The sequence below is a fragment of the Taurulus bubalis genome (genome assembly GCF_910589615.1).
Source record: "Taurulus bubalis genome assembly, chromosome: 1".
In the NCBI taxonomy this organism is placed as follows: domain Eukaryota; kingdom Metazoa; phylum Chordata; class Actinopteri; order Perciformes; family Cottidae; genus Taurulus; species Taurulus bubalis.
Window position 1 is genome coordinate 10,927,038 of NC_136589.1, and position 23,708 is coordinate 10,950,745.

General features: G+C 42.8%; 1 protein-coding gene across 1 annotated transcript; it reads right to left on the reverse strand.

Moving 5' to 3' along the window:
- Positions 1–587: 587 nt before the first annotated feature.
- On the reverse strand, positions 588–6,391 carry ky (kyphoscoliosis peptidase). The gene is made up of 7 exons (XM_079219620.1): positions 6,330–6,391; positions 4,812–5,426; positions 4,135–4,249; positions 3,522–3,639; positions 2,924–3,115; positions 2,625–2,815; positions 588–2,376 (listed from the first exon to the last, which is right to left on the reverse strand). Exons 2-7 carry the CDS (start codon positions 5,382–5,384, stop codon positions 1,052–1,054), a joined length of 2,514 nt encoding a protein of 837 aa, XP_079075746.1. The 5' UTR covers positions 5,385–5,426; positions 6,330–6,391; the 3' UTR covers positions 588–1,051.
- Positions 6,392–23,708: the final 17,317 nt, after the last annotated feature.

Sequence of the window (23,708 nt, forward strand, 5' to 3'; positions counted from 1 at the left end):
TGGTCCTGCCTCCGGCCCCAGAGACATGCAGTCGGGCTGGTCGGTTGATTCAGGCCCCGAAACATTAAGGGTTTTTGGGACTAATCTCTAGAGTTTGTGAATTCTGGGGGGGGACGCGTGTAGGGGACTAAAAGGACCGAATTCACAGAGCCCCTTTAAGGGAAGGGGCGGAACCCTGGTGACAAGGGGGGTTAAAGGGCACCAGGAAGTGAATGTGGGTTAGGTGTTTGTGGAAACGATAATACAACTTGTGTTCTGTCAGCTTTTATAGACTGTATTCTTATATAGCTATATTGTTCTAGACATTATACCGGTTCTAACAAAAACAAACCTAATGTAGAAAACACACTGTGAAAAATAACTAAAATCGAGCAAATTTTTAACTAATTAAAGATTCCAAACTATTAAAACCTTGGTCTATATAGGCAGGATTTAAGTTTATAGATGTATGTTTCTGGATATTTTGTTTCGGCACCTTTAGGCTACCGGGATTTGCAACATTTTTAAAACTTAAAGTCACACTTGATATAATTTATAGTGTAATTGTGGAAACTGAAAAGTGTGAACAAAGACTCCAGATTTAGATATTGTTTTCACAGTACATTTTTATTGCACGCTTTTTAGACAACCATCATTTCATAATGCAGGATTATTTCTCAAAACATCATAATAATGCGAAAATGCACTCCTGATCTTGTATGAGCTGAGCACCCTAGTCAGTTTTGCTACTGAATACTACCTGGATCAAATAATAGCTTTAAAAAAAATCAAAAATAATTGCCAGGTAAATTTGGCAACGCATTTGTATCACTTCATTGCTACAAAGTTGACACATTCACCGAACCATATTATAAATTCAGTTTCCATTCACCTCATTATGACTCTGTGTGTTGTGTTGCTGCAGTTGAACCTGAAAGATTGTCGCTCACATTTTGGATGATTAGCAAATGTTTTCCACATGAGTCCGATTTACATTAGTCTGTATCAATAACTTTACTACGCAGCTGTGTTTAGAGAACGATCCGTCTGGTCTCCACCGGCCTTTCGTCTGTCACACTCCCTTCAGCTGCTTGATGTCAAAGGTCAATAAAACAGCCATGTCACTGGACTCTCCCGAGGCGGCGGCCAGCTTCAGCGGTTGGAGGCCGTTCCCGCTGAAAACCTCGCCCTCCCAGACTCTGCTCTTGTTCAGTTTCAGATCAGTCCGCGTCTCTCCCATCATGCTCACCCGCTGGGCCCCGGGGACCCTCACCCTGAAGCGGACCCACGCGAGGGGCTCCAGCAGGCCCATGCGAGGCTCAAAGAGCACGCAGCCTTTCCTCCAGGCCGAGTAGACGCTGGGGAACGGAGGCCCCGGTCGATCGCAGCTGTTCCTCAGAACAAAGTCACACATGGGGCTGAAATCTCCGCCAGGGGTGATCTTTGCGTACAGGCCCAGCCGATACACCCCGGCGTCAGGCAGGCTGACGCTCACCGTCACCTTGCTGTCAGTGTATGTGCAGAAGAGTTGCCGCGACAGCGGGATGGCCGCCGGTTTGTTCTCTTCTCGGCTGAGCACGGTGTGAAGCTCGAGGTCCCGCTGGTTGTGGAAGGTGACGTTACACTTGCCCTGCTGGGTGCTCACCAGCGCTGTCGTGTGGCTGAATTTGGACAGCCCCGTCTCTAGCGTGCGGGTCCCCGGGCCGCATGCCGAGCCCAAGTTAGGAGGGTAGAGCTCCTCCGGTCCCACCACCTTCCCTTTGCAGTGCAACAGGAAGTTTCCAGCATTCTGGAACTTGGCTTCTGTCTTCTCGTAGTCTCGCACAAACACCGACAGACGGTAGAAGCCACGCATGGCGCACAGGACGTGGCAGGTCAGGACATCCGGTTGGATCTGAGTGGCCAGGCAGCGCTTGGCCACAGCAGCTTCCAGCCCCGGATGGACTAGTTCGCAGAGCACCATCAGAGGCCTGGACGTCTTCAGCTCCAACTGGAAGACGCCTTCTTCCGCCTCGGCGGCCTTGCTGCCTTGGCTGCTGCCCGCGACCCCGAGAGCTCCCGCAACGGGCTGCAGGCCCCAAGATAAGAAGGGGTTCTCCGGGATCTCCTCCATGGCCCTGGGGATTGGGCACTCGACCGTGAAGGAGCAGACCCAGATCAGAGCAGTGGTGGCTGTTTCAGGCCGGGCAAACACCTTGACGTTGTACACGCCACTCGCAGGTGGCAGCAGCTGCAGCTTCATGCTCCGGTGTGAAACCGTAAGGAGGCCGAAGGAGGAGTTGCTGGAGTCTTTCTGCTCCGGGGCCCCACAATGTAGAAGGTCCTGGTGCTGTGTGATCTCATAAGTAAAAGTCACTGGCCTGGAGAAGCTGAGGGACACGTTTGCCTCGCCATCATCTGAGAAGGTAACCAGAAAGGTGTGGGGGGGAGGTTAAGGAATTTGAAGACTTTTTCTCTTTATCTGAAAATATTGCTACATTTTGGTGGGCATAGTTGCTTGAATCCATTTCACAGAAGCAAATAACTTAAATAATATGCATATCATTTGATTTACATCCGGGTTTTTTCAGTGCATAAAATGACATAAAAAACTGGAGGATTGATACATTTGCCCCTGTGTACAGCCAGCAGAGCTGAGGACGAACCTGTGATGATGTGAAAGTGCTGAGGCTGAATCAGCCTGAGGCCCATGGTGAAGAAGGCCGAGGTCTTGAAGACCCTCCTCTCAAACTCCTCCAGGGGGATGGGCGCGTCCAGGAGCTGCCATTTCTCCTCATCGGGGAAGTGCGATTCCACGAACTCCTCTGGGTCCGTCAGGAAATAGAAATCATCGAATCTTGGGGGGGGAGGGAGGGGCAACAGATGGTTTGACTCAACTCGCTACTGGTGAGGATAAAGCGAAAGAGCAAACTCAATCTCAGCGTTTTGGGAAACCTTCTCAAACCTTTTGACGAAGCTTTCGCGTTGCACGTCTACTCGTCCGGCTCCCCAACAGGCGTCCAATAGGAACCACTGTCCTCCCAGAAGCACAGAGTTCCACAGGTGATCCGATTTCACATTCTTGAGGCTCTGGCCCTGAAGGTACCCGACGCCCTTACTGTGGCCCGGAACCTCTTGGCACTCAATGCCCACTTCTCTGGAAACACAAACCGAGCAGAGCGCGCTCACTGCTTTTTATAAATGTATTTAATTAATTGTGTAATCCGGTGTGCTTGAGCTCATGTTCAAGGTTATGTTTGTGCGGTGGGTCTGAAATACAACCACATTATTTCTACTGAAAATACATATCTTGAACTCCAAAGGGACCAAGGATCCAGCACAATACTGAATGACGAGGTGGAAGAATGCGAATAAAATGAGCGCTTAGCTGCTTTTGTGTATGTACCGACTGCTGTTGAATGAAGAACTCAAGCAGAAAAAATATGCTGCAATATGGAATAAAATTTTGTGACATGTTTTTCACTTCATACAAGATGCTCCGATATGTTTTTATTCATTCAACATCTCAACGAGGCATGAGGGTTAAATGTTGTCGAGTTTACCTGCACATCTCTAAACAGAGGCTGGAGTAGCCGCAGCACACGCCCCGGCCGGCGGCGATCACTTCCTCCGGGGTGGTCAGCTTCTCTGAGCGGCCGAGGTACCCGCTCACATCATACTCTACGAAGAAAGCATTCCTTTTATTCCTAAACGACAACTAAAGTGCCATGCATAAGTATTCTTCCCCCTGAGATTTATTTTCTTTTTCATTGCAGTAAAAACTGGCATTAAAATTGAATTTATTTGGATTTTATGGAATAGATCCACACAAAATAGGACAGATTGGTGAAGTAATAAAAAAAAAAGTCCTTTCTTTTGTTGGTTTGTTGCGCTTTACTTTATTAAAAGAATGATGTGACTTCTGAAGGTAATCTATATAGTACTGAATCTTATTTAGAGCCTTTCATAGCAAAGGGGGTGAAAACATATGCAAACACACACGCACGCTTTTCAGTTTTTTTATTTTTCCACTTCACCAATATGACTACTTTGTGTCGGTTCATTACATAAAAATCCAAATAAAAATGTATTTTAGTAAAAAAAAGAGGAAAAAACGAAATGTGTAATATCACGGAACACTATTTGGAAGTGTATGCAGTTCAGTAAAATACCCACCGATGTTTTGGCACAGCCAGATCCAGATGGCACGAAGCCTCTCCAGCTCATTTCTGGCTCCGTGTGTGATGCTCTGTACTATCGTCTTCACGTCATATACACACTTAACCTTTAGCTGCAAACACACACACACACACAAAGTGATATTCACAGTTAGATCAAATCTGCTTTAATGGGTTAACTAGCCTTATAAGTGTTACTCAATATAGGCATCCAAAGATACAGTCTTTATGGTTTCATGTAAACAGTCTGCTCATCCTTACAGCAGCATCCTGTTTGCCAGCATCTCTCCGTGTCATTCAATGTTCTGAACGAACCAGGTCACTCTTCTATGCTCAAGTATGTGAGTGCTTCCTGAGAGCTGCCGTGTCTGTTATGGTTTTACTGCGGTGGATGAGTAGTTGTTATCCTCGCTCAATGCTTCTCCTGCAGAGCTCAGGAACACAACGACCCAGCTCTGCTGAGGATTTGTTTGTGCTGGTTTATCAGTTAGCTTTGGTTCTGTTTTTATCCTGCTGCAAATCTTTCTGTTTAAGCTGATCAGACTGTCTGTTTAGGTTAAAGATTCAGTTTTTATCAAAAAGACGTGATTGGCAGGCAGATTTGCTTGCAACAGTAAACGTGTTCGCACTTCCTGTGTCGTGTTACACCAGGATGTTCTGTATGAGTGTGGTCACCTCTGCTCCGGCCCTGACGACATGAGAGTCCACCCTTTCGAAGATCTCGGAGTTGCTGAACAGGTCCTTTCGACGCCTCCTCTTCCCCGCTGCTGGATGGGGCGCCCTCTGTCCCGGGTGTGCTTTCGGCTTCAGGTGCCTGTGCTCCTCCGCCTCCTTCCTCACGGCGCTCTTCTTCACCACGGTGATGGTCCTGGCCGCGCTCTCGGACGACAGCTGCCTCTTCGCCGCGGGGCGCTGGTCCTCACCCTCAACCGTCAGCTTCTCAAAGGCGCTCGGCCTGGAGGTCGTGGCGCTTTGGGAGGCGCCGGTGCAGACCAGGAGCCGGGCAGCCACCGTGACTCCCCCAGGGGGAGGCTTTGGACTCCCCTGGGCCCTCTTCTCATTTTGTACCAGAGCTCCTATAACAGCGACGGGACCTGCTTCGCCTAAGATCCGATTGTCCCGGAGGTCATGGAGCTCCAGGGCCTTCACCTGAATGCATCCCTTCTGGGTCACCTCATCTTGCTGAGAAAGGCGTGCAGCACAGGAGAAGGGGAAGGAGAACTTCTGAATTGCAACTTGAGCTGACATTATGCTGGGAGCATGGCGTCCTCACCAAAGAGAAGGTAGATACTATTCAAAAAGACAGAAGCCAGTTTCTTTTTAGCTAATAATCTTCAATATCTGAGCAGGTAGAGCTTCAATGCCTTGTTCAATAGCTTACAATCAAACACATGGCTGCTGTGATGAAGATCCATTCCACACTGACTGGACCAGAAAGTATATTCTATATAGTATATCCATAAGACAGTGATGAATTGGCAATTATATCATGTCTATTCATGACCAGAAATTAACGCAAAGGTTGGAATCATTAGTCACTGTCACAGCGACCAGCGCAAAGAAAGTCAAAGCCCTCACCAGATTAGTATGACCTTATAACTTCCTGTATGTGATGAACCTGCAGATAGATGGCCGTGTTGAATGCGTCCTAAAAAAATTAGCAACACATGTGGATGCGCCGGTGGACGCATGTTGACCAAAAAACTCAATTATTTTTGGCGGGTTGGGACAGCGGAGAAACTGAGCGTCCGTTAACCGGATGACCCAGGCCGAAGCCCCCGTGTTGGACAGTATCTGCAAAGGCTCAAGTGTCCCCCAGCGGAGCCACTAAGTCCTATCAGTTCCTCGAGCACTATACGCTGCGGCCAACCCTGACCTCTGACCTTCCTGGAGTGTGACTAAAGCGAAGGTCCCGGAGGATATCGTGAGGTATCGCCATTTATGTTGGAGTTAATCCAATCCCAATGCTAAAAGAAAATCCCAATCTTCTTTTTCTGGCAAGCACTTATTCCCACCCACACCACCAAAAAAAAAACACATTACAGCATTTAGTATCTTCGGTGTTCATGACAACTCTTCAAAATGCAGATTTATGTACAATTTACACAACAACAAAAAGCAGAAATGCAGGTGAAACCAGTCTAGGGTCTGAATGCCGCCACATCCCTAAAAGTCGCCGAGTATTTTACTCACCCTGAGAGGATTTAAAATGCCTGCTGGATGTTTGCTGGAGTGTCGGGCGTAGATGTTTCCACTGTGTGTTCTCAGTGGTCCCCGGTTTCACTGGGGGAGGCTTATATACTCCCCCACTGGCCTGCCAGCACAGGCCCCAGAATAACAGGCCTAAAAATACTACAAAGCAGTTAAGACCAGCCAATAGAGTAAGCCCCAACTGAGGTGTGTGTGTGTGTGTGTGTGTGTGTGTGTGTGTTCCTAAGTGTGTGTGTGGCTTACAGATGCGCACTCTGATGCTCCGTGTTTGCGTGGCGTTGGTGGGCGGGTGGGAAGCTTGGCACATGGCGGAGGAGTCCAAGCCAACGAAGGGTTCATGGAGGGTCCTGGCGTACGATAACGCCCGCGTTGACATCAAACGCATCCTCAGTCAACCTCGGTTTCTGTCCCATCCGCGGAAATACTCAATTTACACCAGTGTGAATATATATATATATATATATATTTTAAAGGTTTGTAAGTATGTATCAGCAAAATGTATTTAAAGTACTACAAGTAAAAGTATTTATTCTACAGTTTAATGTTCCTTCAATACTTTACTATTATATATGATGCTTCTGGATTATTACTGCTGCATTTATGTGTATGCTGCATTTGACTGCTGTGGATGTTTGTTTCACTACTTTATATCCGTTTGGTTAGTTTAATCTACAGCAATGCATCGTATTTTATAGGATCATCAAGTGTTTGAGGCGTCGCTGTCACGTGAGCACCACGTATCTCTAAAAAGAAAAAGGTTTTGTGGGGATGCATTTTCCAGCTCATCTAGAGGAGTTTTAAAAGCTTTAGCTTTTTTTTTGCATCTTTCAGTTTGGAGAGACGTGGTTTTTACTGGACAGGAAGGGGATGGAAAATCTCAAAGGTTGCCAAAGCTGTCAGACAAAGGATTTGTCTGTAAATTCACGTTAAATTACTGGCTACTATAGTCGCATTAATTTCGCAGTAAGGTAATGTATCATTTATACAGTAAATTCTAGTGAAATATTACAATGAAAACATAATTTACAGCATCAGTAAAATATTTCCCTTCTGAGATGTAGTGGAGTAATGGTGTAAGGTGGTACAAAATGGAAATACTGAAGGGAAATACAAGTAATTTGTACGGAACTACTGTACTTGTGTGAATGTACTTTCAACCAATGAGAGCAGTGGAAACCGGCTGTTAACATGCAGGTTCACCATAGGTGCTTCTTCTAAGATGTGTGTGCATGCATAAATACCGCAGAAAAGGAAAACTGAATCTGGCTTTTGTCAAATTGAACCACCACAAAAAGAAAATGGAGAGAAAGAAGGAGAACTTGTTGGTTGAGCACACCCCACGGTAAAACCTCACCCCACGGATACAGTATTACATAACACCGCCATATGCTGGTGTTGATGTCGACGGCAGAGGTGGCCGTCCCTCCGCCGACGCTGGATCCCGAGCCAGCTGACTGTGAAACCGCGGAGTAATAATGCCATCTGTAACAGCTGTCAGCCAAGGAATCTCGGTCTGGCTTATTAGGAAGAGAAGGTTGGGGTGTGAGGGGGGAGAGAGATTCTCTCCAACTCAGAGAGAGGTGAAACGCACGAAAGGGGGGAGATGTGAAGTATCGATATGGTAGAGAAATGAAAAGGAAATCACTGCAGGCTGTAAAAGGAGGAATGTTTATCTGCTTTCAGGCATTAGTGAACTTTTTTAGAGAGAAAATGTGGATTTCAGTTCATTTTTGGTGTGTGTGAGCTTTAGATGACTGGTATCTGCTCAACTTCAGTAAAATTTATTCAGCGACCTTTCACACTATTTAACCATCGGACACGAATAGACTGTGTGTGTGTGTGTGTGTGTGTGTGTGTGTGTGTGTGTGTGTGTGTGTTTTTTTCTCAGCAGTGGTCACTAAATACTCATCCCAAATGTTCTTCCTGGGTTAAAAAATATATGGTTATTTTGCAAATGTAAATGTTGTTGTACTTTATTATTTCTAGGCCAATGACAGTGTACACTCCGGAAAAATGTAACTCTAGTTTTATTGTTGTTATTTAACACTCAAGGGCTTCTTACGTTTTTTTCTTGAGTTGGTCTTCCTCACTCTCCCTTCAACCGTCGACGTAAACTTAGGTCACATGATGACGAGAACTACCTCCATGTCTACCGCACAAACTCTGCCTGCAGAAGAAGACTGTGAGATGTTGTTGAACGTCCAGAAAAAGCAAGTAAGTCGACCATGATTTATGATTGTTTGCTTACAAAATAAAAATGTCACACTCATTTTTGTTTTGTGATTTGAATTGCAATCTGGACGGTACTCAAGACAACTGTAAAAAAGAAAAGAATACATTTAATAATAGTCCGGGGAATTATTATGAAAAGCATGGAGAAATAAGATAATATGAAATTTGGACTTGAAAGTGGCTAGAGTGGGACTGTATCATGAGGTTATCCATCTTCATGTTTACTTCTGACTGGAGGCACAACACTGCTTCCTTGAGATCTGAGGGACGAACTGGGTTTATATTCTTCAAACATATCCAAAACATATTTTGGCCTTCGGCTGTTATGTGATTTATAAACTAGCAAAGGCCCTTTAATACAAATATTCAATAACTATAACAGGGAGCTGGTGTAATGTCCTCGGCTGTCTTGGTTTCTCGTTATTGTATCTACGGCAGTCAAAACCTGTAGCCGTTGTCTTTTTGAGAAGATGAAGAACAGGAGCGCATTGCACCCTGCTGGAGATGAAGGCATGAATGAGTTTCTCTAAATCTCATGTGGACATGCAACCTCTGATTCCTGCTATTTTTAGAGGATAAAAAGCTGATTTAGTCATTACTGTGGCAGTGCTGTGTTGAAGCAGCTGGAGCTACATTCTGAGTCCATTAAAATGAAAATATTTCTAACTTGGGTTTTCGTTTTTATAGCAAATGAGAAAGTTACAGAGTGCAGTATGACTGTTATGATCAAAGGTCTGACTCCCACCTACAGATACAAATGCAAGTTTGATCAGATCTCTGGGATACAACCTTAGTAAAACATGTTTTTTAAAGGGTGTGCTGAATAAAGAACATCTACTTGGGAATAACTAAAGAACCCATGGGGGCATCCAACCCTACCTGCCCCAGCCTCCCCTTCCGACAGCAGGTGAATGCATCTTTAAAACAGCATAATGTGGACTCTATAACAATGGATGGGTTATAAATTGTAATTTGAATGCATTGTGTAAAAAGACCAACGGTAAATGTGGGGAGAAGCTACTGTACTGTATAGACAGCCTATGTTATTGTATAGTAATTCTGGATTCTTTTGGAAATATTGTGGTGTATTTCACATAAATTATCCTACCTTAAATTGTCTATAGCCACAATTTTACATCATCACAATTTTAACAAAAACAAAAAACTTGATAAAAATAGATGTAAAATGACCCAAAAAGAGACACAGGAAGACACATGACGGCCCAAATGACTACAAACAGACACACAATGTCTACATAGAAACATAAAACATCTAAATAGATGCAAAATGACAAGAAGACAAAAAAATACATGCAAAATGTGTACAAAAAATATGCAAAGTGACTAATATAGATGCAAAACGACCACAAAATGACCACAAGGAGGTGCAAAACGACTACAAACAACCCAAATTGATCACACAAAGCCATAAAACAACTACAAACAAACACAAGATCACAGAATTACCAATAAGAGACACAAAACAACTACAAACTACCCCAAAAGACTCAAAACACACAGAAAACGGACACAAAAAAGACAAAATGACGACAAAGAGACTACAAAGATAGATGCAAAACAGGCAGAAAATGGACGTAAACTGACTAAAAGTTGATTCTTTGAGGGTCTGTTATTCCCTGATTTAAAAAATCCATTAGCAGCATCTGAACACATTTATTTCCATTCATATTCGTAATAAAGATACTTACATTCCAGTTAGATTTACTTGTGATTTAATTTTTCAACATGTATCAAAAGTCAGTCAGACGGATTGTCCTTTGACCTCCATCTTCCTGCCAGAGCATCTCGGCAGCAGTATTTGAGGGCAGGTGTCCCCTCAATGGTCGTCCTCTCAGCTTGTTCGACCGGTCTCGTGCGTGCCGGGTGCGGTGGGCGGGGTCACTGGTTCAGGCACTCGGCGGGCGCGTGCTGTCAGCAACACCTGGCGATGACCGGATCGTGACTTTCTTTGGGTTTTTTGTTTTTGTTTTCAGCCACCGGACAGAACAGAAGCGCGGGTTTCTACTCGTGTCCTGCGAACCAAGTCACGAAAAGACACTCCGACGTCCTCTAGACGTGATGGAACCTATGAAGGACGATGGAGAAGTGACGGGGGTGTCAGGAAATCAATTTACTGGAGGTAAGAAGATGCATTTGAGTGTTTTGAAGTTCTTGCTCGCGCTTGTTTACGGGTCAACTGTCTTTACAGTTCATGGTGTTAGAATTGTATATATGTTTTTACAACTCTGTCCAAGAATGATGCAATGATGCAAACTACTGAAGCTACTTGTCATGCATGATGGCATGCAAGTCATAGCTGTCTACAGAGTTAGAGTACATTGTGTGTGTGCGTGCGTGTGTGCGCGAGCGCAGAGAGATGGAGAGATAAAGACAGATGGAGAGAGAGATTCTCCTTAATTAAATGGGACACACAAACTGCACCAGAGGAGGGCCAATTTACTAAAGGATGAAATTAGGGAGAGTGGAAACAAGACTTAAGAAACAGCCTCCATTATGTAGTTTAAATTGCTTTGCAGTGTTTCCAGGCTGATATTTCCCTACTGTGACAATCATTTAGTATTGGGAGTATTAGAGAGTGCTGCAGGAAAACCTGCAAACTACAACATCTGCTATACAGTCTCAGACAACGCATGAAACTAATAAAAAGCATCTTTGGACATCTTTGCAAGTTTTGTGCCTAAGACATGTTCTGAAGTGCCAGGAGACGTGCAGTGTTTTAATAAAGTGATAATAAAGTTATATCGGTGCAAAAAATAACTAATATTGAGTTACTACTAAATAGCTTATTGTGGAAAACAATAAGCGATTTTTTTGCAAAATAAAACTAAATGAGTGCAGATATGTGAGCCATCACTTTGTATCAATATTAGTGGCTGCAGTGAGCTGCTTTCCTCTACACATCTTTTTAAAACGGGGTTGTAGATTTGATACGGACACGCTCAATTCATGCTCAATGTTGAGCTTCGGTCTGTATTCTGATGAGAGACGCAACAGCAGAAAAGACGACATTACGGAGATCTCATAAATACCGCCCCAGTTTGTGTGTGAGGAACACAGCAGAACTCTGTATACATGTGGATAGAGGAAGCACACACAACTAAACAGTGGCACTGGTGCCAAAACACGTGCAAACAAGCGGCTTGAAAGCCCGAACAAACAGTGAAATGTGGCAACTTAAAAAAACGCCATGCTTTGCGATGCTTTGCAGCCTCGCATTTAAATTTGTAGGGCCTCTTGAGAATACATGAAGAGGTAGAATACGCTGTACCTCCAGGATCAACAATATTTTTAGCACAATGGCCACTGATGAGGTGACGAAAAAGTGAGTTTCCCGTTGCCCAATGACAATTCAGAAGAGAGCTGTAATTGCTTATCTGAATTCTGGGAAGAAGTCCAAGCGCACAAAAAAGGACCAAAGATGTCGTCGCAGTTGAGCAGCACATTTATCTTCATGTTCATCTTTAAATCTATAAAATGCAACACATTAAAGCTACCGTGTCCCAAGGTTTTTGGGCCAATGCTGCGATTTCTCTCTAACTGACCGTTTCGACTTAGTAATGACTCTGTGACATCCTATAATAGATGTAGTGTTGATTAATCTAATGAGCATGCAATTGTAGGAATCAGTGGCCAACTGATGAATCGATTTATCAAATACTGGTTTAACAGAAAAAGTGATCAATTTGCGGAATCAATTCACCATTTAAGTAATTTCTTAAGCAAATCTGCAACATCTTCTCAAATTTTACTTTTCCTCACTATTACTATAAATAAAATATTTTTTGTGTTCATCAGACAAAATAAGACATTTTGAAGAGTGAAAGGGCATTTTTCACTACTTTCTTACACTTGACAGACCAAGCGGTAAATCAGTTAATTAGAAATAATCAACATTTAATGGACAGTAATAATAGCTTAGCTGAGGCTGTTTCTACAAAGTTATATACATCTTTTTTTTTATATATATATGATGTAAAAAAAGGTTTTCTTTAATTTTTTTCTTTATACCACATCAAAATGAAATCCAGGAGCTTGTAATTTGGAACACTTCACTGAAAGACTCTATTAGCCTTTTGAACCTTACTTTGCCTTATCTTGTATTTTTAATTGGTTGTTGCAGAGCAGAGGCTTTACAGCCCTGAATCCTTGCACAAAAAAAAAATCCATATTCTTTTGACCTTGAATTTCCCCAAACAAGCACTTTTTCCACATATCATCCAGTGTGTATTGTGTAACCACCTGTCTTAACCAGGATTACCTCTTTTTTTTAAATATATATTTGCCATTTGGCTGACACTTTCATCCAAGCTCCTCGTGGACTTGAGAGTGCATACATGTTGTTTTGTTTCCGGTGGGAGTCGAGCTTCTATCTCTGACGCTGGTAATGCCATGCTCTACATGTTGACCTGTACCCGGGAGAATACACCATGACCCTGTTAGTACTGTACAGTACACATTCAGAACATGTCCATATGCAATGGTATCTTGAAACCTTTTTTTTTGTTTACTTTGTTTATTGTGATAGTGATGTCATCAAGTCCTGTCCAATACTGTATTATATTTTCAAGGAAATAGCTGGATTTTCTCATTTATATGGTTAAAAAAACAGATTCCATACTTTATTTAAAGTGTTGTAGGACCCATTTAATCAGTATTTTAGATTCTATAACTTGTGTGCAGAAAAAGTATGGCTTCTAGATATGTACTCATAAAAAGGAAAAATATTCAGTGTTTCCTCAGGGACCAAAACACAATGTAATCACATTGAATACAAAACCCTGAAAGACAGTAATGATTTAATGATGAAATAATTTGTGTGAATTTGTGACTTTCTTTTCTTTATTACGACCGACAGTAAAAACCTAAAACTACTGAATTAGCTGAATGCGCTCGAATTATGACCGGCCAATGTCTTTGCATGCGCAGCAACTCATTGATTCAGATGATCTGCAGATTTATTCAGGCATACAATACTTATTCAATGATAGTTTCAGAAAAGATTTCTTCTGAAAGGACAACATTGGCCCAGATTGTTGGAGTAACCCAGCAACACAAATTGGACGCACATACAATTCACTGAGCTAGAAAAAAACCTTTTCATTTCTCAAAATGTTTTCCAAGCTTACATATGCTAGTTTCACAAAATGTACTTTGGAAAAACAGTTTTTTCAAAACTTACAATTGGGTATTAGTCATTAGCTAACCCAAGGTCTTGAATATATTCAGTATTTAACAATTTGTCGATTATAAAGCAACAAATATGTAACCAAGTTCAAAATAGCCCAGAGCTCATTTTACCTTCTCTGAATCCTCTTGTCCTCTTGTCGTATATAACAGCATCATCGGTGTGTTCATGGTCGCGTGGGGATTTGGGTCACAGTGTTAATTGTTTGCTAAGTGTCATTCATTATTGTCTGTCTCACGGCACTGCAGTCAAATCAAGTAGCTACTGGTGAAGACATTAATCAGTCGGTTCAGACACAGCGACTCACTTAGCTTCCAGCTCCCTCAGTCGCTTTTAGCAGCACTCTGTCTGTCACGTCGGAGACGTACATCATCGTGCCTGGGTTAAACTGGTCGACACAAGATCGCAAGTAAAATTCAACAAGTCTGAGGAAATGCAGGGTGCAACAAACGGATGAGTCGTGCATGTTTGATCTATCAAATGTTTCTTTGGTAATTTATTTTTTTAATCTTTAAAATGTCAAATATGAACATAAAGAGATGTTCAGCATTACATGTTTTGGTCCAAGCAATAGTGCAGAAATGCAAATGTTGTCAGTGCACAAAGATATGAGAAAACTGAAGGTATTGCTAGTAAAAACGTAAAAAAGTATTTTCACTCGATAGATTACTTCATCAGTCTGATAGCAATAGCTGATCGATTTTGATCTTTCTACAGTAAATTGCCATCGTGGATTATGGCCGACGCCATGTTGTTTTTTACGCAACCAATGAACAGGAGTTACTATATTTGGAATGTGGAGGAGTGATGTAGAGATGATGTATAGTGACCTGTCAATCACAAAGTAGCTCCGCCCTAAAGCATACTCTGCTTTATGGTCCGTTTGACTCTAAATGGACCATCATTTACTAAATGAACATCATGCTGTATTGAAGAAGATTTGAAACGAGAGATTGAGACATAAACTCATGTTGCCAATGTTTACTAGACTAATTTTCTCATAGACTTCTCTACAACCAGAGGAGTCGCCCCCTGATTGTCACTAGAGAGAATGCAAGTTTAAGACAGTACATTTCATTTAGCTGAAGCTTTTATCCAAAGCGACTTACATATTTTGTTTTGCTCTCTATACATCGTAGATACAGCAACCGGTAGCAATTTGGGGTTAAGTGTCTTGCTCAAGGACACAACGACAAGGACTAGCAGAGCCGGAGCTCTAGCCACCGATCCTCTGATTGAAAGACGGGCATGCTAACCACTGAGTCACAGTTAGACACTTCCGAATTCGCTTCACTCTTCAGAACCAGAGGTTGCTGCCTGATATTAACGGAGGTGATATTGAGATACATTAGGATGCGTTGAACCAGATCATTTATTTACTGGCCGAAGATCAATTATAACGCTATCATGATGCCGTAAAATGTAATCTTTTAAAGTGTAGTTTTTGGAAAGAAACTTGAATATATTCCGTTGTTTGAAGGAGATGTTTTCACAACAATATAACATATATATTAGAGAGGGAATAACAATCACATCTCCAGTTTCCATCCAAACATTTTCTGGTCCCAGCCTCTTTAAATGTGATGACTTGTTGCTTTTCCCCTAGTGCTTATCATTGTAAACTGCAATTTTGACAATCAGACAAAAGACCTTTTGAAGAATTAAACTCTGTGAAACAAGGATGGACATTTTTTCATGTAGAAAATTAGGAATCAAGAAAAAAAAATCTATTCTGACAATATCATTGATAATGACAATAATCGTTAGTTAGCAGCCCTGGACTAACCTTACTGAAGTTCTTCAGCCAATTTCAGCACACCATGCTTACTGCCTGAAGCAGACATTTTCATAAATGAAAGTAATATTTTTAGACTTTACTGCTCACATATACAGTATAGGACTCCACCACTGCTCAGAATGCCACTTAAGTATGTCATTGGAAAAAATAATGCATGGATAACCATGATGTAAATATTGGTTTACGATCTACCGGCACACGGATAAATCATTTGGGTCTATATTCCGAGTGTGTGTGCTCGAGCGAGCGAGAGCGTGTGTTTGGGTTGTTTGATTTATCCGCGTGTGGTTTCATGACGGACGCATTTTGTTATTCTGCTTGGCAAGCGGCACTTGGCCAGCATCTGAAAAATGGACAATGCAAGGCAGGAGCCAGTCAGCAAGAGAGGAAACCCCACCTAGTGTTTGTCCACTAAATGTGTCTTTGCTGTCTTCCTGCTTGGAGCAACAATACAACAAAGTTCACTTTGCAGTTTATTGCAGCGTTTTTTTTGTTTTTTTTAAGCGTTCTGTAGGTGCACAGAAATTGTGTACAATGTTTTCTCCAAAAGCTGTTGTCTGCGAGCAAAGGCTTCTTTTTCAAAACGAGGCAGCTTAATTTGTTTTCATAAACTCTTGGTAAAAAAAGTATATTAATAGCACAAAGTAGGAGCCTGTAGTCTTGGCTGATAAACATCAGGACATTATCATTTTCTCCTAAAGATGGATAGTGATTTCTAAATTAATTCTTTAGCCACACATCAGATTAGGTGAGTAGCACGTGCAGTATTATTTCCAGTGTTATTAGATTAATTACCATGACTATTAATCTTTAATTTGGACATTTTGGTAAGCATGGAGGGACATACCCTAACACTTGCTTATGTCCACGGTGTCTGTGGTAGAATTAAAAATGAATCTAGTCCCGACTTAATCAGTGCAGTATTTGAAAAATATCTTTTCATAAGAATAAGAATAAGTAAGAATAAGAATAAGTGGCAATTTAAATGAAGTTCCAAGCCGATCAACCTATGTACTAATATAGTAGTGTTTTGGTCAGGTCCTCTTGGAGGAGAGCGTGATTTACAGGGGGAGGCAGGAGGAGGCAGGAGAAGGCAGGACGATCCGTGTTGATGAGTTGACCGTTTCACTCACTTGAAAGTTGGAAAGTGTCCGAGTCAGCATTGCTTCCCCGTAAGGGCTTTTGGAAATGTAAAGACTACAAACATTTCCTGTGGAGTGGTGTCTCTGTGTCCTTCTGTGTGTGTGCTTGTGTGTGTGCGTGTGGAGGGTATCGCACTGAAGAGGGGAAAAAATGGAGGGGAAACTGGAGGTCAAAGGGCACAGCCTCTATCTCCAATTCAATGCTGCTTTTTGCTCTGCACACTTCTTTATCTGACCAATCCGAGATCAAACAAGCCTCACTGAGATAACCACTCAGTATTTTACCCTTATAAATTGATGTAGACCTTACTGGTCTACTCATTTTCACACTTTTTTGCTTTAAAAATAAGCACCATAGAATAAAAACATGAATAGAAGTGGCATATTTTGATAAACCGACTTGCTTGGAGAGTGTCTGCAGCTTCCAACAGAGGGCAGTGTGTCTGTATCTGTGTCTCACTGGACTCCATCATTTATCCCGTTGAGTGTGCTTGTGATGATATTCAAGATATTTGTGCTTACAAATCCTTAGTCATCCTTTGTCTATACTGCATCAGAGAGACAATAATCTTCTTCTATAATTTTATTGACTTTATCTCCGCCGCTGACTGTGTTTCCCCTTCGAGGATTCATAAAGTACATTTTTATTCGGGTATTGTGAGAAGAATTTCCATGGGGATAGTAGGAACAGGGAGATTAGAGAAGTGTGTTTGAGACCAGAGGGTTGGTGGTTCTAATCGGAGAGCCTGTTGGAAGAGCAGGGGGGGATGAGTAAGAACCAGTCACGTGCCTCTTGATCAAGCAAGGCCGTTGCACGTGAATGTGTGTGTGCCGTGTGAGCAAGGCGGTGCCGAAAAGAAATGTGTGTGCTCAGTCAGCCTTTCCCTGTCTAGATGAGGGCTGAAACTTCCCCACCACGCTTGCTGCACTGGAATTCTCATGTTTTACATCCCGGGCAGTTGTGTCACGCAGGTTTCCAGGACAGCTTACTCCGAGCGAGCAGGTGGGATTTACTGTGTGACGCTTTGCTTGGGCACGTTGTTGTCGAGGATTTGATTCTGTCAAACTCTAGTCCGCCGTGGCAGCCATTATTTTAAAAGGCCAAACAAACAAGTTAACCAAAACGGGGTGGCGATGGCGCCGGTTAACTCCTGAAGCTTCAGGGCCAGGAGGACTTTTTGAGCAATGACTCAGTTGTAGCATTATTTTTGTTTTCGGCAATTATTGTTTTGGCACAAAAGTGAGAAATGTTGATACATTTGAAAAGGTTGGTTGAAAAAATGAAACTCTTTAAGAGATAATAATATTCGGATTGATTTAGCATTGCTAAATGAACAGATAGACTCCACCAATAACGCAAGGTTACATTTGTTGATCGGGTTGATTCTTATTTAGCCGTTGCTAAAAAGAAAAACAGGGTTATTATAGGAAGTCGCCAATTCATAATTATGTTTTTGGCGAGATTGCATGTTGAAATGTGCCGCTGTGCGAGCACATTTCCTGTTTTCTACGTGTTTGTCGCTGTGGTCACCGCTGCGACTTCAGGACAATGGAAGGTCAAAGAGCGCCAAACTTCTGCCAGCAGTGTGACGGGGAGAGCTGAGCCCAATGTCAAATTTTTTTGAGATGTCACATGTCGTATTTTAGGAGACCATGAGATCATTTTAACAAATTATTCACCGATCATTGTGTGATGAAGGTATCCACCTCACATGCATATGTGTTAAGCATGTTATTCAGCTAACTTCCATTTAACTTGGAAATCGGAATTAGAGGCTGGGAATAGTGAGACACAAGTACGGCAGAAGTGCGAATAAACGGGACATTTATTCGTTTTTTTCTCGTTTTGATACACGGAGCGGCCATCTTGGATTTTAAGTTCAGGAGTCGGTGTGGTTCGTCCGACTTTCCGAATCGGAAGTCCGACCTCAGACGGCGTTCCATTTGAAACCTCAGAGTAGGAACTCTGGAAATATCAACTTCCCAGTTCAAATGGAACGCAGCCTGGCAGCCCTCCACTGATGGGGTGTCTTCATCTGCGTCATCTCAGTCACAGTGAGCCGCTTTCGCTGGAGAAAACGTAATCAAGTTGTTCTTCCTCAAAATGTAATCTGTAGCTAGTTTGTGACCTGATATATGCCCTTGTTTCCTTGGCAATACTTATAGCTCTGCAATGAACGCTGGTACACACACACACACACACACACACACACACACACACACACACACACACACACACACACACACACCCATACAGTGGGAATTGCGGAATGGTATATTCTAAAAGCTCCTGCAGTGATGTGTGGGGGCAGCAGAGTAACAAGAACCAGCTGCTCCCCTCATCCTCCTTCTCCTCCTCCTCCTCCTCCTCCTCCTCCTCCTCTTCTTCATCATCTCTCTCCTCCTTCCCCTGTTTCCTTCATCTCTCTGTTCTCCTTTTTTATCATGATTATCACTTTGCCTCTCTGTCTCTCTCTCTCTCTCTCTCTCTCTCTCTCTCTCTCTTTCTCTTCCTGTACCAGAGTATAGCATCATCAACAACAACATCAACAGCAGACTTCCTCTAATTTGCACACACCCACACACGCACACACACACACACACACACACACACACACACACACTCACACACACACACACATATGTTCACACATGCACACAAAAACTGTCGAAGCCTCCACATAGACAGAAAGACAAGACAGAAGACTACCGATGCAGACACTGAGGTGTAGTTAAACCACAAGCACACAGTCATAAACACACACACACACGGCTTGCTGCTAATGAAGGTTGTTCCCAGTCAAAAGGAGGGAGCAGGATTCCCTCACTGATTGATGGCTCGCTGAGGCAATAGCTGCCGCTGTTTGTGCATCATTACTTGCGACGCTGTATTGCCATTAATACCAGACTAGTGCAGACGCAGCTTCCTCAGGATTCCCCGTGGCTTCTTAAAACAGGGTCGGCAGGTTTTAAAATCACCAAGTGGAAAGTCTTAACACCGGCGCAGAGGCACGTTGGCATCCTCATGGTGTTGTACACCACATCCTGGCATCTGGCACAAGGACAAAAGGACAGCACACACACACACACACACACACACACACACACACACACACACACACACACACACATTGCAGCAGCACAGTCCTGTACAACACTGGAGTACAAATCAGTGGAATCGCATCTTTTTCTGCGGGCCCGTGCACAACATGGCTGCATTGTGCCTATTAGACTAGCGAGCAACGGGATCAAAAGGACCAAGTGCTTAGAAATGGCACTTAGGTGCCCTCGCATGATCAGCGGGGAAAGCCGCTGGCTGTGCCATTGTTTTTCCCGTGGGAGCGATGGCAGAACCGGTGGCGAAATGCATTAGACTTTCTGGTTGTCCGTCATTTTGACAGACAAGGTTGCAGAAATTCCGTCATGATCCATGTTTACACACAAAAAAAAAGCATTATGAGACAAAGGTTTTTTTAAAGGTGGAGTCTGTGACATAATCCAACACACTTTTTGTTAAATTCAGCGAATATCCCCTCACAGTTCGTTCTGTGTGTACGATGAAAGAGAACCCAGTGCTCATTCACAGCTGCGGCTCAGTAGATGGGAAATAAACAAAGTGGATTGGACACGGCCACAAGGGTTGTGCCGCATGCCTTTTTTTATTGAGTTTTTTTTAATGAAGCTCTGCTTGTCTGTTAATACAGTCGCGAGCCTTCCTTTGTTTGTGTGTGTGTGTGTGTGTGTGTGTGTGTGTGTGTGTGTGTGTGTGTGTGTGTGTGTGTGTGTGTGTGTGTGTGTGTGTACACCACAGCAGTTTTTGATTGCAGTGAAAATGAAAAAAGCTGAGTGCCAAAAAGCAACAGTTCCCCGCTTCCTTCTGCGCCGAAATACAGGTGGGTGTAGTTCGGTATACAGAAAATAATTCCTACATGAAACTGTTAGAAACAAGACTGTGGATTATCTTTTAGTAACCGAGTCATGAATTTTTTTTAAAGAGACATATATATATATTTTTGTGCTTTGAGCAGCATATAGTGTCATATAGTCCCATTATTTTGGAGAATGGGACAGACTTAGACTGATATCTACAACACCAAAAACAATCCAGATATCACCAAAAACAATCCAGATGTATAAATACCACTAGTGGTAACAGGATAAATGTATTTTTGCCCCTTTTTAATATGCATTTTTGTGTATTTCAATTTGACATAACAATAAATAAAGAGGAGTGAGAGAGGAAAATTTATGAGAGAGGAAAATGAATAATAATAATAACTAAAAAGTAATGCAGTGCCCTTCAGACTGCTCACATTAAATCTGTATGAAACGCACACTGTTACATATGGAGCTCTATTTGCATTGTGGGCGTCGCTGTGAAACCTGTTTTAAGTTGAAAGGAAAAGTAAACACCTCTGCGAGGGACGTGGTTCATCTTAATCGTTGGTGATTGTTGACTTTGAGATCACCAACATGTCGTAAAGTGCAAATAATTTTGTTTCTTTTGATCCCCACAAGGTTGGTCGGAGTAACTAAAACTATTGCGTCCTGTGCTATAATTAACATTCTTGTCTTGTCTCTAGTCTAGTCTGAGTTTCTTTGAGACCTGCTTCAGTGATGAAGACTACAGGAATGACTTAATGAAACCTGTTTTGTGCGACCACCCCCTGTTGGACTTATGAGTGTTATACCTTATTGCATGCACACCCTTACTATATTTGCTGCTGTTATCTGATTTCTAGCCTTTTTTGGGGGGTTATATCTCTATTTATTTATTTATTTTTGAAGCAGCAGCATGGCTAAGCGATAGACACACACCTGTATGCTTTGGAGTCAAGAGTCAATCCCAGGCCAGCAGGTGGGGGTGTATGTGGTTTCAGAGGAAGAGAGGCTCCTAACTGCTAAACTCACCCTGTGCACCTTATTGCTATTTAGTGGTTAAGGCGGTTCACAAGTGGTGATTCATTTCTCTCTCTCACACACACACACACACACACACACACACACACACACACACACACACACACACACACACACACACACACACACACACACATACACACACACACAGACGCACACTTACCAAGCTGTGAGTGTCCTGGAGACCATTCTAACCGGCTTCATAGCATCCGCCGATGAGTAGCCGGAGGATCATTCCAGCTTCCCAGAGCACTCAGTACTTTAGTCCTCTAAAACAGACATTTTATCTCTTTTTGACACACAGACACCTCCCACTCCAGGTATGTGGTGGAACCACCTTTAGCTGGCGAGAGTGAGGAAAACAATTTTAAACTTATTTTTTACTGTCCCTCCGAGCAGAAACAATAAGCCCTTCAAGCCCTCAACTGGAGTCTAAGGCATGATGATGTTTTGTTTTTGGAAGATGGGGGGTGACAGCAGCCTATGTCAGGCTATTACAATACAAGGTGGAAATGCTCACAATGAATAGACAGCCTCAGAGTTCAGAATTCAGAAAGCGGCCCACTCGGAGAGAGAGAGTAGCCATTGCTCCACTTCCATAGCAAATACCTGTTTGCGGCTTTATTAATCCTCTAAATATTGGCTCAAAACATGTGGATATATCGAAGCAATGACTTGTCGCCACATGAACATTCGTGGTTGGCTCCTTCTTCCAAAGTGACTTTGAGTGAGTAGACAGTGAGGGTTCAGTGTCACCGGCAGCTGGACACATGGCTGTGGCAGGTCATGGGATGCCCTCCTGCTCTTATCCTCCAGTTTCTTTCCACAACCTAAGAGGGAGTACAACCCGAGGTTTGGGTGGAACATCGGTGCGGTTGATATTAAAGGCTGTAGAGGATTTAATGAAAGAATGTAATGAAAGGCTATTTGTTTTGAAACATTGTAGCTGCTTTGTTTTTTAACAGCTGTGTGGTACTGGAGTCTGGTTTCTGGCTACCAAGTCAGCTATAATTAGGAGTAAAACATTAGTTAAATATTTCTGTTTACATAACTCTCCCTTTTCCCCTTCCCACGATATTTTGACAGAAAGTGCCAACGCTCTCTCTCTTTCTCTCTCTCTCTCTCTCTCTCTCTCTCTCTCTCTCTCTCTCTCTCTCTCTCTCTCTCTCTTTTCAAGCTAAAACAATATTGCTCTGAATATTTTCAATTACCTGTTTGCCTACGTTAAAAAGCCCCACTGATACCAGCATCACCGATATTTGTCTCAATGTTTAGCAAATCACATGTTTTTGTTGTTGCAATACTGTAATGCTACACATATGTTAAAGGTTAAGACAAACATTCACCATTAGTTTGCAGAGGCAGTTTATATTCAACTGTAAAGTATCCAGCATTGATTACTGCTCAGCGCCGATTGGCAAAAAGACACACACTGGCGACTAGCTAGTGAACATGTAGTGGAGCATTAGGCAGTTAAAGAGCCAGATATCTTTCCTCAAGATTGGTGAGAATATTCCGAGCTCTCCATTCCCTCAAATGAACAAGCTGCGTTGTGTTTGAATCAGGGATGTACCGCTTGAGGTTTTCAGACGAAGCTTCGAACTATGGCCGCGTTGCTCCGCGTTTTTGGTACATGAGCAGCTTCTCAACAACAATTTCCGCTGCCCCCAAAGTGGCCCTAAAAAAAATCTGTGACTGGAGGTTTAACAACCAAATTTATGGGCTCCTTGTGTGTCTATATATACGCAGAAGCCATGCTGAAAACACAGGAGTATGGCTTTAAGAGAGGACGGTAGGACCGCCTTGACATGATACTTGACCTTTTGTCAGATGAGACTATGGGCACTGAGCTGATGCTTTACTGCAAACAGATTCCACACTGACACTGACCACTGAGAGAAGTGAACAAACTAGGGTACAGTTTAAAGAGAAACGTGAAAGCAAGAAAAATTTTGAATTTGAAACTAGTTGTCCAACACAATAAAGCAAGGGTGTTACATAACCTGGGCACAGCTGCTTTGGTTCTTTATATGTTTTTTTTAGCATACAGTTTTTAAGTTCAC